Source organism: Peromyscus maniculatus, chromosome 17, assembly GCF_049852395.1.
Source record: "Peromyscus maniculatus bairdii isolate BWxNUB_F1_BW_parent chromosome 17, HU_Pman_BW_mat_3.1, whole genome shotgun sequence".
Lineage (NCBI taxonomy): Eukaryota > Metazoa > Chordata > Mammalia > Rodentia > Cricetidae > Peromyscus > Peromyscus maniculatus.
Window position 1 is genome coordinate 39,975,252 of NC_134868.1, and position 13,164 is coordinate 39,988,415.

Sequence of the window (13,164 nt, forward strand, 5' to 3'; positions counted from 1 at the left end):
GACAGGGGTCATTACAGAAATCCACAACCAGTAAAGATGCAAACCCAAAAGATTGTGTGGTCCCTAGTCCAACCTGATAGATCTATAACACAACTCCATGCACGTAAGGCTCAGGGATCACTGTTTAAAGTTAGGAGATCATATATACACATATATACACTAATATATATATACACTAATACACACACACATACACACATACACACACACACACACACACACACACACACACATATATATATATATATATATATCACATTGCCTGCCCATGGGGAAACAACTTTTAAGTCCTTTGAGGATAAAAAGGAACTGATATGTTAATTATAAAGGAAGTTTGCATGAAACAACCCCATTGCAGATTGACAGGACCAATATGATTTGTAAACCCCAGCCTGTATTCCTGGTGAGCTGGGAAAATATAATAGCGACTGAACAGGCCAGATGAGCCAGTGACCACTTGGGCTATGTTGGACTCAATCTTGTCTACTTTCTCCGATTGCCATACTCTGCCTTTATCAGTGGATCATAGACACGCTGAATGGACTGTCTCCTGGATATGGGTGAAAGGCCACATTCTGGAGTGTAGAATATGGTCTTTATATGGAGGCCCTCAGGGAATTGGATGCCACAAACTAAGAGTGTGTGGGAAGAGGATTTTGAATGAAAAAAATAAAGAAATAAAAAGGAAGGACATGGCTCTTCCTAGGTGTGGTGGAGGAGGTTTATTGTAGATTAAAGGGAGAGTATAGCCAGAGGCAGGAACATCTGGGAGAGTCCAGAGTGAACATGACCCTGAGCCAAGCCACATTGGGAGACAGGGAAGGGGAGAGCCTGGAGAGTAAAGGGTAGACAAAAGGGTCAGGTAACCAAAATGCCTGGGTTATACAGGGAGGCTGGAGGAATTTGGGGTAGGGGTTGGGGTTGAAAGACCCCAGCATACTAGCTTAGCCTAACGCCATTTCAAGTAAGGTCTGAAAAGCGCAGGGTGTCTACGGCCGGCCTCCTGGCCCCAGAAAAGGGTACTAAAGGTCAGAAAAACAACTTGGAGCCAGACAGCAGGCGTGTCAAGCTCGGGGAAAAACCACGAGCTGCCCTGAGTTTGAATCCGGCCTCATTTGAATCGTCCAATCAGAACCCTGTAAACCATGAACTGCCCTGAGTTTGAACCCGCCCTCCTCGTGCTCCTGCTGCCCGACCCTATAAAAACCCTCCGCTCCAGCCCGTGGGCGCGCCAGTCTCTTGAGCTTCTTGAGGGACTGCGTTGCCCCGGGTACCTGTGTTCCTGAATAAAGCCTCTTGCTGTTTGCATCTGACTCGTGGTCTCGGTGTGATCTCTGGGCGAGGGTCTCTCCAGAGGGAAGACTGCCTTCGGGGGTCTTTCATTTGGGGGCTCGTCCGGGATTAGAGACCCCCCCGCCTCGGGACCACCGACCCACTGTCAGGAGGTAAGCCGGCCGGCCTTGGTGTATGTCGTTTCTGTCCTGTCAGAGTGTTGTCGGTTTATCTGAATGTTGAATGTTGTCTGTTTGCGCGCCTGAATCGGTCTGGAGTTAGTGGGGCTGAAGGAGCTGACGAGCTCGGACTTCGCCACTGCGACCCTGGAAGACGTTCCACGGGTCTCTGAAGTCCCCTTCAGGGGCACGGGATGTTGTCTGTTTGCGCGCCTGAATCAGTCTGGAGTCAGTGGGGCTGAAGGAGCTGACGAGCTCGGACTTCGCCACTGCGACCCTGGAAGACGTTCCACGGGTCTCTGAAGTCCCCTTCGGGGGCACGGGAAGTCCCCTTCTGGGGCACGGGAAGTCCCCTCTGGGGCACGGTTTTTCGGGGCCACCCCCGTATCAGAAGGATACGTGGTGCTGGCAGGGGACGGAGAATTCAAACACTCCGTGTCCCCATCTGAGTTTTTGCTTTCGGTTTTACACCGGAGCCGCGCAGCGAAACTGTTTCTTGTTTGTGGTGTCAGTTTGTTTTGCGTTCTTTGTCTAATCCTTCTCCATCCAGGAATTAATATGGGACAGACTGTCGTTACCCCCTTGAGCCTAACTACTGACCATTGGTCGGACGTCAAAGGCCGGGGGAGCAATGAAGGTGTTGTCATCAAGAAAAACAGATGGATGACCCTCTGTGAGGCCGAATGGGTCATGATGAATGTAGGATGGCCACGGGAAGGGTCATTTAATCTCTCTCTCATTTTACAGGTTGAGAGGAAGGTGTTTGCCCCTAGCCCCCATGGGCATCCAGACCAGGTTCCCTACATCACCATTTGGAGATCCCTGGTTGAAAACCCATTCCCCTGGGTCAAGCCCTTCCTCCCACAACCCCCTCTCACTCCCCAACCTTCGGCGCCTCCTAACCCCCTTTCTTCTCTCTACCCAGTCCTTCCCCACAGGGAGCCTTCCAAGCCCCCTGTCCTTCCCCCTGACCCTAACTCTCCTCTTGTAGATCTGCTGGTAAATGAACCGCCGCCCTACCAGCCGACCCAGGCGGCTGCGCTCGCGGCGGCTCCTGTCACGGCGCCGGCCGCGACCCCGGCTGCTGCGCTCGCGGCGGCTCCTGTCACGCTCGCGGCGCCTCCTGTCACGGCGCCGGCCGCGACCCCGGCGGCCGCCCCCCCCCCCCCCCCCCCCCCCGTGATGACCCCGCTCGCTGGGGACTCGGAGGAAGAAGAGGAAGCAGTCCAGTCCCCCATCGCGGGCCGCCTCAGGGGCCGCCGAGCCGGCCCCCCCACTGAGTCCAAAGCCTTCCCGCTTCGGGAAGGACCCAACCATCAGTTACAATATTGGCCCTTCTCTGCCTCAGACCTTTATAATTGGAAACAACATAATCCCCCTTTCTCCAGGGATCCTGTTGCCTTGACCGGCCTAATTGAGTCCATCCTAGTGACTCACAGGCCGACTTGGGACGACTGTCAGCAGCTCCTGCAGACCCTCTTAACAGTAGAGGAAAAGCAGAGAGTTTTCCTGGAGGCCCGGAAGCAGGTTCCGGGCGATGACGGGAGGCCAACCCAACTCCCAAATATCATCGATGCCGCTTTTCCCTTGACCCGCCCAGACTGGAACTTCAATACACCTGAAGGTAGGGAGCATCTACGTCTCTATCGCCAGTTGCTCTTAGCGGGTCTCCGAGCGGCCGCCAGAAGGCCTACCAATTTGACTCAGGTAAGGAAGGGGAAGGGAAGGAAAAAGGAAAGGAAAGGGAAGAAGAAGGAAAGGAAAGAAGGAAAGGAAAGGAAAGGAAAGGAAAGGAAAGGAAAGGAAAGGAAAGGAAAAAGGAAAGGAAAAGGAAAGGAGAAGGAAAGGAAAGGAAGAATCACCCGCTGCATTTTTAGAGAGGCTGAAGGAGGCTTATAGGATGTACACTCCGTATGATCCAGAAGACCCAGGGTAAGCACCAGGTGTCATCCTGTCATTTATATACCAGTCTAGCTCAGATATCCGAACCAAATTGCAGCGGTTGGAAAGTTTGCAGGCGCTAGGTTTGCCAGATTTATTGAAGGAAGCAGAGAAAGTGTTCAATAAGAGAGAAACTCCTGAGGAGCATGAGGAAAGGAGATGGCAGAAACAAGAGGAAAGGGACAAGAAACAGCATAGGGAAATGAAAAAGGTTTTGGCCGCCGTTGTGTCTCAGGGACAGCGGAGAGAGGGAGATAGGTCGGGAGAGCGAAGGAGGCCACCCCTTGATAAAGATCAATGCGCTAACTGTAAAGAGAAGGGACCAAGAGTCACGGGTCCTAAAGGAGACCCCCTACAAATCCTTGCCCTCAGTTTAGAGGAAGAATACCGTTTGTTTGAGGCAGAACCCCCGGAGAAATCACCTGAGGAGCTACAGAACTGGCTGAGAGAGTTCCCTCAGGCCTGGGCAGAGACTGGGGGCTTGGGGCTGGCACGCGATCAGCCGCCGCTGATGATCTCACTAAAGGCCTCCGCGACTCCCGTTTCAATCAGACAATACTCAATGTCACGGGAAGCTCATGAGGGGATCAAGCCCCATATTCGGAGGCTCCTGGACCAAGGGGTGTTAAAGCCCTGCCAGTCACCTTGGAACACCCCTCTGTTGCCTGTTAAGAAACCGGGGACAGGAGACGATAATCTCCATCCCCCCTCCTCGGAACCCCCACCAAGTTCGAGAATTCCTGGATACGGCTGGGTACTGCCGCCTTTGGATTCCTGGCTTTGCCGACCTGGCAGCCCCATTATACCCCCTCACTAAACCAGGGACCATGTTCCAATGGGAAGAGAAACATCGGAAAGCGTTTCAACAGATCAAAAAGGCCTTACTCGAGGCCCCGGCTCTGGGTCTGCCAGATCTAACCAAGCCCTTTGAGCTGTTTGTGGATGAGAACTCAGGTGTTGCCAAGGGGGTACTGGTGCAAAGACTGGGACCTTGGAGGAGACCTGTAGCGTACTTGTCCAAGAGATTGGACCCGGTGGCTACAGGATGGCCTCCATGCCTCCGCATGGTGGCAGCCATTGCCGTATTACTCAAAGATGCCGGAAAACTGACTCTGGGACAACCATTGACTGTGCTGGCCTCCCATGCAGTGGAGGCCTTGGTCCGACAACCACCGGACAGATGGCTTTCTAACGCCAGAATGACTTACTATCAGGCCTTACTACTGGACTCAGACCGGGTAAATTTCGGGCCGACAGTTTCCCTTAACCCTGCCACTTTGCTGCCACTGCCTAGCCCCTCCGAGGAGCATGACTGCCTCCAGATTCTAGCCGAAGCACATGGCACCCGCCCTGATCTGACAGATCAGCCGCTCAAGGATCCAGACGCTGTCTGGTACACCGACGGGAGCAGTTTCCTGGAAGAGGGGGAGCGCAGAGCCGGAGCAGCTATAACCACCGAATCGGAAGTGGTATGGGCATCGCCGCTCCCGCCCGGGACATCGGCCCAGCGCGCAGAACTGATTGCGCTCACCCAAGCCCTCCGGATGGCAGAAGGTAAGAAGCTCACAGTTTATACTGACAGCAGATATGCCTTCGCCACTACACATGTCCACGGGGAAATTTACAGACGGAGAGGCCTGCTGACGTCCACGGGTAAGGAAATCAAAAACAAAAAAAAAAAAGAGATCCTAGACCTCCTAAAGGCCCTGTTCCTCCCGATCCAACTCAGTATTGTCCACTGCCCAGGGCATCAAAAGGATGACTCTGCGGTAGCCAGAGGGAATCGGCTGGCAGATCTGACTGCCCGAACAGTGGCTTCCCAGCCAGCAGGAAACAGCCAGTTGATGGCTATACAAGAACCACAGCCTGAGAGAGACCCCGTGCCCTATAGCCCAGAAGACCATGAGCTAGCAAAGAAAATGGGGGCGGACTGGGAACAAAGAAACTGTTGGAAGAAATCTTCCCCAGGTATGGGATGCCTCAAATATTGGGGTCGGATAACAGGCCTGCCTTCGTCTCCCAGGTAAGTCAGAAGGTGGCCAAACTATTGGGGGTTGATTGGAAACTCCATTGTGCATACCGCCCCCAGAGCTCAGGACAGGTAGAACGAGCTAATAGAACAATTAAGGAGACTTTAACCAAATTAACGCTTGCAACTAGCACTAGAGATTGGGTGCTCCTACTTCCCTTGGCTCTCTATCGAGCCCGAAATACTCCTGGCCCACACGGCCTAACCCCTTTTGAGATCATATATGGGGCCCCACCTCCTGTTGTAAACTTTCTCCATCCTGATATTTCCTCTCTTGCCACCACCCCTACTTTAGAAGCACATCTTCAAGCCCTCCAGTTGGTGCAGAGGGAGGTCTGGAAGCCCCTGGCCAAGGCTTATCAGGAGCAGCTAGACAAGCCGGTGGTGCCCCACCCCTTCCAGATCGGGGACTCCGTTTGGGTCCGACGACACCAGACCAAGAGCCTGGAATCACGGTGGAAGGGGCCCTACACTGTCTTGCTGACCACCCCCACTGCACTCAAGGTCGACGGGATTGCTGCATGGATCCACGCCTCTCATGTGAAGGCTGCCAGGGAACCCGACCCAGCAGGATCCAGAAAGTCAACATGGACAGTGCGCCATACACGAAACCCCTTAAAAATAAGGTTGGCCCGCGGCTCCTCTTCCTCCCCCTCCTCTTAATCTCTACCTACCCCCAGGGGACTAGGGCGGCAGAGAGCCCGCACCTAGCTAAGAGGCTCACTTCGCAGGTCATCTCACAAACTGGGGAGACGGTCTGGCAAACGACCGCCTTTCACACCCCCTTTACATGGTGGCCTAACTTACATCCAGATCTCTGCCAATTAGCAGCAGGGTCAGAGGACTGGGACATCCCTACCACTGACCCCATGAACCCCAGAGCACCAGACGTCTGTCAGGATGATAAGGGAACTTGCAAATGTAGTGACGGGAGATACGGATGTGGCCACCCTGAAGCCAGGGCAGCCCTGTCACAACTATCCTTCTACGTCTGCCCCCGGGATGGTAGGGACAGAAAGATGATTAACCAATGTGGGGGTTATGAAAGTTACTTCTGTAAAGCATGGGGATGTGAAACAACTGGCAATACCTATTGGAAGCCTTCATCCACTTGGGACCTCATTAGGGTAAAAAGGACTACCCAAGGGGAAAGCCGCACATGGCGCCCACTCACCCGAGCACATTGTTGGGGTTTCCCAGGCGAGCTTAGTACATACTGGGAGGGGGAGGGCCCCTGTATAAACTTCACCTGCAACCCCCTAAACATATCCTTTACTCAGAAAGGAAGGGGGATGACACAAGATTGGATTAAAGGAAAAACATGGGGACTTAGATTTTTCATGACAGGACAGGACCAGGGATTTACCTTTATGATTAAACTTAAAATTGAGGAGCCCTCCGCCTCTATAGGCCCCAACCAGGTTCTCTCTGACCAAAAGCGCCCCTCTTTACCTGCTCCAGCACCCCCGAGGGCTACCACCCGACCCAATTCGGCCATTCGCCCAAGCACGGCTCCGAATGCCGCTGTAACCCCAGTCACCCTCCAACCACCCAGACCCGGTACGGGAGACCGGCTATTGAATCTTATAGAGGGCGCTTACTCAGCCCTCAATGTTACTAGCCCAAATCGGACTCAGGAGTGCTGGTTATGCCTAGTTTCCACACCTCCCTATTATGAGGGGGTGGCCGTAGTCAGAAGCTTCACCAATTCCTCTTCACCCCCATCAGGATGTGCCTCAACACCTCAGCATAAGCTCACAATCTCCGAGGTGTCAGAACAAGGAATTATGTCTGGGGACAGTACCCTACACCCACCAACACCTGTGTAATCGCACCCAGGTACTTGTACCAGGACCCCATTATCTCGTGGCTCCCAACGGAACTTACTGGGCCTGTAGCACTGGACTAACACCATGCCTCTCCCCCTCAATACTAGCTAACACGGCCGATTATTGTGTGCTCATAGAACTGTACCCCAGGATAGTCTATCATACACCTGAAGATATCTATGCCCGATATGAAACAGGGGTCCCCCGTATAAAAAGAGAGCCAGTCTCACTAACCCTGGCCCTGATACTAGGTGGATTAACAATGGGAGGGATCGCCACCGGAATAGGCACAGGTACCACTGCCCTCATGGAAACCAACCAGTTCCGACAACTCCAGGTTGCCATGCATACCGATATCCAGGCACTGGAGGAATCCGTGAGTGCCTTGGAAAAGTCACTCACCTCCCTGTCGGAGGTAGTTCTGCAGAACCGGAGGGGATTAGACCTCCTCTTCCTGCAGGAAGGGGGGTTATGTGCTGCCCTTAGAGAAGAATGTTGCTTCTATGCGGATCATACTGGGGTGGTGAGGGATAGCATGGCTAAGTTAAGAAAGAGACTAGAACAGAGACAAAAACTCTTTAAAGAACAGCAGGGGTGGTTTGAAGGATGGTTCGGAAGGTCCCCCTGGCTCACCACCCTCATCTCCACACTTATAGGGCCCCTTCTGATTTTATTGCTCCTTCTGACGCTCGGGCCCTACATCCTAAACAGACTTGTCCAATTTATCAGGGAACGTGTTTCTATAGTTCAGACCTTGGTATTGACCCAACAATACCAACGACTCAACCAGGTGGGAATGGAGCCACATCCCTATTCTTCCCCATGAATGGAGGATTCCATTCCCTGAGATAAGAAAATGGGGGAATGAAAGACCCCAGCATACTAGCTTAGCCTAACGCCATTTCAAGTAAGGTCTGAAAAGCGCGGGGTGTCTACGGCCGGCCTCCTGGCCCCAGAAAAGGGTACTAAAGGTCAGAAAAACAACTTGGAGCCAGACAGCAGGCGTGTCAAGCTCGGGAAAAACCACGAGCTGCCCTGAGTTTGAACCCGGCCTCATTTGAATCGTCCAATCAGAACCCTGTAAACCATGAACTGCCCTGAGTTTGAACCTGCCCTCCTCGTGCTCCTGCTGCCCGACCCTATAAAAACCCTCCGCTCCAGCCCGTGGGCGCGCCAGTCTCTTGAGCTTCTTGAGGGACTGCGTTGCCCCGGGTACCTGTGTTCCTGAATAAAGCCTCTTGCTGTTTGCATCTGACTCGTGGTCTCGGTGTGATCTCTGGGCGAGGGTCTCTCCAGAGGGAAGACTGCCTTCGGGGGTCTTTCAGGGTATGCCAGTCATACCCTGTAACAGGCAGGACCGAGGGATTCTGGGAGAACCTGGCAGCTAGGTGCACTTTGATATGTTGAATAGGCACCTTAGATGGCCATTTGTCCTGGGTTTGAGACCTAACAGGTTTTAGGTCCCTGCATGTAAACAATAGTGCAGTGGAGGCCAGAACTCCTCTTTCTGTTTCCCTCAAAGACTGCGATGCATGAAATTTTTCTTTGTACGTTTTCTTGAGAAGTCCAGTTGACTGGGCAAAAATGGCTGCCGACCGTTACACCCAAGAATTGTTGGGCAATACCAAGGATTCTAACATAAGGATAATTGGGATCCAAAAAGAAGATAAACATGGTTCTGGCAGGGTGTGGGGCGGGTGCCAGGGGGTGCGGATTTGAAGAGCTAATGACTGAGAATTTTATAAAATTATGACAAAAACTAAGTCAGCCATCTAGGAATCGTAGCAAGTCCAGTGATGGTCTGAAGAGTCAGTTCCCCTGGATTTAGGATCACACCCCTGAGTGTGTCTATAAGGGCATTTCTACAAAGGTTTTAACTGAGGAGGGAGCATGTACCCTAAATGTGGGTGACACCACCCTGACTACGGACGGCCTGGGGCCCCACACTGAATAAGAAGGACGAAGAAAGCTGAGCTCCAGTATTTATTTCCCCCCTGTTCTTGACTGTGGGTGCAATGCGAACAGCTGCTTCTTGCTCTTAATGTAAGGACTTCCCTGTTAGGACCCGCTACACCCTCCGACGGGGGTCAAAAGAAACCCTTCTTCCTTCAGCGACTGCTCCTGTCTGCCTCTTGTCCCAGCAGCGGTAAAGCAGCTGGTATAAGCATCAAGTTTTTAACAGAGAAAGAACTACAAACTCCTCAACATTTCATACTCAAGAATACACTGAGAGACTTGAACACCAAGGACCAGGATGAAATACGGATGGCGTTCAGGGAAAAGCAAGCGTTACAGGAAGGGGAACTGAGACACAACGGAGCAGAAAGAATTACAGAGAATTGCTTTCTCGGGGCTCTTGGGCTTTGGTGAAAATGGAGCCACAGCGTGAAGGTGCTGCACCCAAAATATCTGCTGACCACAAATTCTGTGCCTCTTAATATAGCTAAATAATATATGCGTATGGAATACTTTTCAAAATAAAGGTAAAAACAGATCCCCTCCTCCCCTCCCCAGGCAAACAGAAACAGGGACCCACTTTTTAGCAGTGTCCTAAGGCAGGGCCTTAAAAGAAGGGCCTAAGGCAGAAAGAGTATAACCTCAACCTTCAGTGTGCAGATGTGAAAACACAGGCCCACTGTTAACGGAATTCATGAAGGCAAAACGAAGCGTCTGCTGTTCTTATGTTTAGTTGTTCTAGAATGGCAAATCTCCACCTCTGGGTCTCCTTTCCTCTTACCCACATCCTGGGTATCCTGCATGTCACATTGGCGATATCTGGAGGCTGCTTTGGTTGCTATGGCTGTGACGTTGCTGCACATATTCAAGAGACAGCAAGCAGTCTGAGATGCGGCTCCCCATACTGATGCATTGGACAGCCCAATACCAGACTAACCCAGCCCAGAATGCCAGTGTCTCTGAAGTCAGGATCTGAATCCCTGTGCTAAAAGACACTTCTCTAAAGACAGACAACAAAACTGTATTTCGTGCCTGTAAAATCTGCCAAAATACAGGTGATGCTGGTGCTATAGTTTAGAGTGGTTTCTCCACATCAAAACCCATGGAAACTTAATTACTCATATATCGGAAGGGGGGGACCTTTAAGAGGGCTTGGTGGCTTTCTTAGGAACCTAGATTAGTTGTCACATGAATCAAGTTGTTCTCTGGAGAGCAAGCTGCTCTTTCAAGGGCTGACTGCTTTGTCCCCAGGCTCTCTGTGCTGGGCTGTCCTGCTGTTTTTTACTCTACACGAGGTCAGGTGAGTGAGTCTCTTACTGGAAGCTGATGAGGTATGACCACCTGATCTTAAACTTACAGCCTCTAGAACTGAGTTAGAAAAACTGTGATTTTTTTTTTCATAATGTAACTTCCCTGTGTCAGTTGCTCCTTTAACAGAAAATGGACCAAGTCAGACATAAAGGTACAAAGTGGGACTACACTGCTATAATGTTCTTATACTGCACAGGAGATGTTTAGATGGGCTTGTCAGGTATAGATGTATATTTTAAAACCTAGGGCAACCCTTAAAAACAACAGAGACAAATTAGAACAGTTGAATATTCCTAGCTAACAGAAGAGGAAGCATAAAAGGGGAGAAGAATCAAAACAAACAATCAAAAAACAAAGACAAAATAAAATCCAAAAAAACCCAACAAAAACCAACAAAACAAAATAACAAAAACAACAACAACTAACAAACAGAACACATAAAATGGCTAGGAAGATAATGGGTTTTAATTTTGTTGCTTCAATAATCTCACAATGATCACTTTATAAATCCTATATTACATGAATTCCCAAACCAAGTAGACATAACAGGAAAATAAAAACTTCATGATGATATCCCCATGCAGCTTTGCACAACTATCCTCACAAAACAGTGGCAAATTGAATCCAGAAATACAGACGAAAAAATACTGTAGAATAAAGTTGGATTTATCCAGAGTAAGTAATGCTAGTTCAAAACCAAAGTAGTCATGTTAATAATTTAAAGAACAAAACCCCAAAGAGACTGTCTCAGAAAATAAGGGGGAAAGTGATGTAATAAGACCCTCAACACAGACCTCTGATCTCCATACATGTTTGAGTACACATGACCTGGACACATGGTTGAGTACACATGAACACACACACACATAAATACACCCCCCCCCCCAACAAAAAGAAGTAAAACCATATGATCCTATGAATTGAGCAGGAAAAGTGTTTGATAAACTGCACCATCCAATGATAATCAAAAGTCTCAGAAAACTGGCTATGGAAAGAACTTCTCCAGCTGAAAAAAAAAAAATCACTCCAGATAACATCATTTGAATGTCGAGAGCCCGAAAGGGCTGTTATCTAAAATGAAGTGTGAAGTAGGCTTGTCCCTCTGACCACTTCTATAATTTATGGTCCTATTTGTCTTATCCAGTGCAGTGTCAATAAGAACCAACTAAAAGCACATGAAATGAAGGAAGAAATTGTCCTTTTTGCAGAAAACATGATTATCTATGAACTGTCAAGAAATTTACAAAATGTTCCTAGAATGAATAAGTACATGTATCGAAGTTGTAGGCTTCAAAGTTTATATGCATAGGAATAAGTCATATTTTGACACACTAGCAACAGCAAATTAGAGATCATGATTTAAAATACTACTATTTACTATGGCTTAAATATAAATCTAAGAAAACATGTGGAAGATTTATACACTAAAGCATGCTAACAACTGATGAAAGGAATCAAAGACTATTTAGATGGGGAGACATACTCTGTTCATGGATTGGATGACTCAGCATAGAAACAATTGATCTGTAGATTTAGTGCAATACCAACTGTGGTAGTCTGAATGAGAAGGGCCCCCATAGATTCATATATTTGAATACTTGCTCCCTAATTGGTAAAACTGTTTGAGAAGGATTAGGTGTGGTCTTGTTTGAGGACATGGTGAACATGTCACTGGGTGTAGGCTTTGAGGTTTCAAAAGACTCACACCACAGGGTGGTGGTGGCACACGCCTTTAATCCCAGCACTCGGGAGGCAGAAGCAGGTGGATCTCTGTGAGTTCAAGGCCAGCCTGGTCTCCAAAGCGAGTTCCAGGAAAGGCACAAAGCTACACAGAGAAACCCTGTCTCGAAAAAACCAAAAAAAAAAAAAAAAAGAGAGAGAGACTCACACCATCCTGAGCCTTTCTCAGCCATGGGGTTGTATCTCAAGATGTAAACTCTCAGTAACTGTTTAATGCTATGCTTGCTGTCATGCTACCTGTCGTGATGATCTTGGACTCTAGCCCTCTCAAACTGTAAGTCCAAATAAAATACTGTCCTTTATAAGTTGCCTTAGTCATAGTGTATAAACACCTAGATTAATAACAAAGCACCAATCAAAATCTTAACAGGATTTACCTTAAATATGTAGGAAAGCTGGTTCTAAAGTTTGTACACAAAAGTGCTTCAAATCCAGAAGACAATTTAGAGAAAGAAGAGCGACGTTAGAAGAATCTTACTGTATATTCAGGGTGATATGATGCTGGTGATGGGTGACTGACACATAGAGTAAAGGAATACTCTAGAAATAGACCTACACTATGGTGGTCTTTTCAACAAGTGATGTTGGAACAGTCTCTCATTCACATGGGGGAGGGGAGAGGACTTCAACTTTGTATCTTATGAAACAATCAACTCAATTGGATCAAATTGCCAATTTTTTACAAGAAAACATGGGATCAAACAAAAGACCCCATTCAAGCTGTTTTAGTCAGAGAGAAATGCTCATTAACAGCTTCCTGCCCACGGTGGCTGCTGTGGCCAGAGTTGTTTCTGTTCGGCTACCTAGAGAATGCAGAGGAAACTGTGGATTTCCCCTACTTCTTGTTCTCTCTCCCACAGGGGGAGAAATATCTTCTCTTAGACCTTTTTCTGCCTGCAGTGGCCTC

The 13,164-nt window shown here is 49.3% G+C and overlaps 1 protein-coding gene across 1 annotated transcript; it reads left to right on the forward strand.

Moving 5' to 3' along the window:
* Positions 1–2,631: 2,631 nt before the first annotated feature.
* LOC143269049 (uncharacterized) lies at positions 2,632–7,197 on the forward strand. Its single transcript, XM_076553539.1, has 2 exons — positions 2,632–3,075; positions 5,717–7,197. Exons 1-2 carry the CDS (start codon positions 2,634–2,636, stop codon positions 6,082–6,084), a joined length of 810 nt encoding a protein of 269 aa, XP_076409654.1. The 5' UTR covers positions 2,632–2,633; the 3' UTR covers positions 6,085–7,197.
* The last annotated feature ends 5,967 nt before the right edge of the window (positions 7,198–13,164 follow it).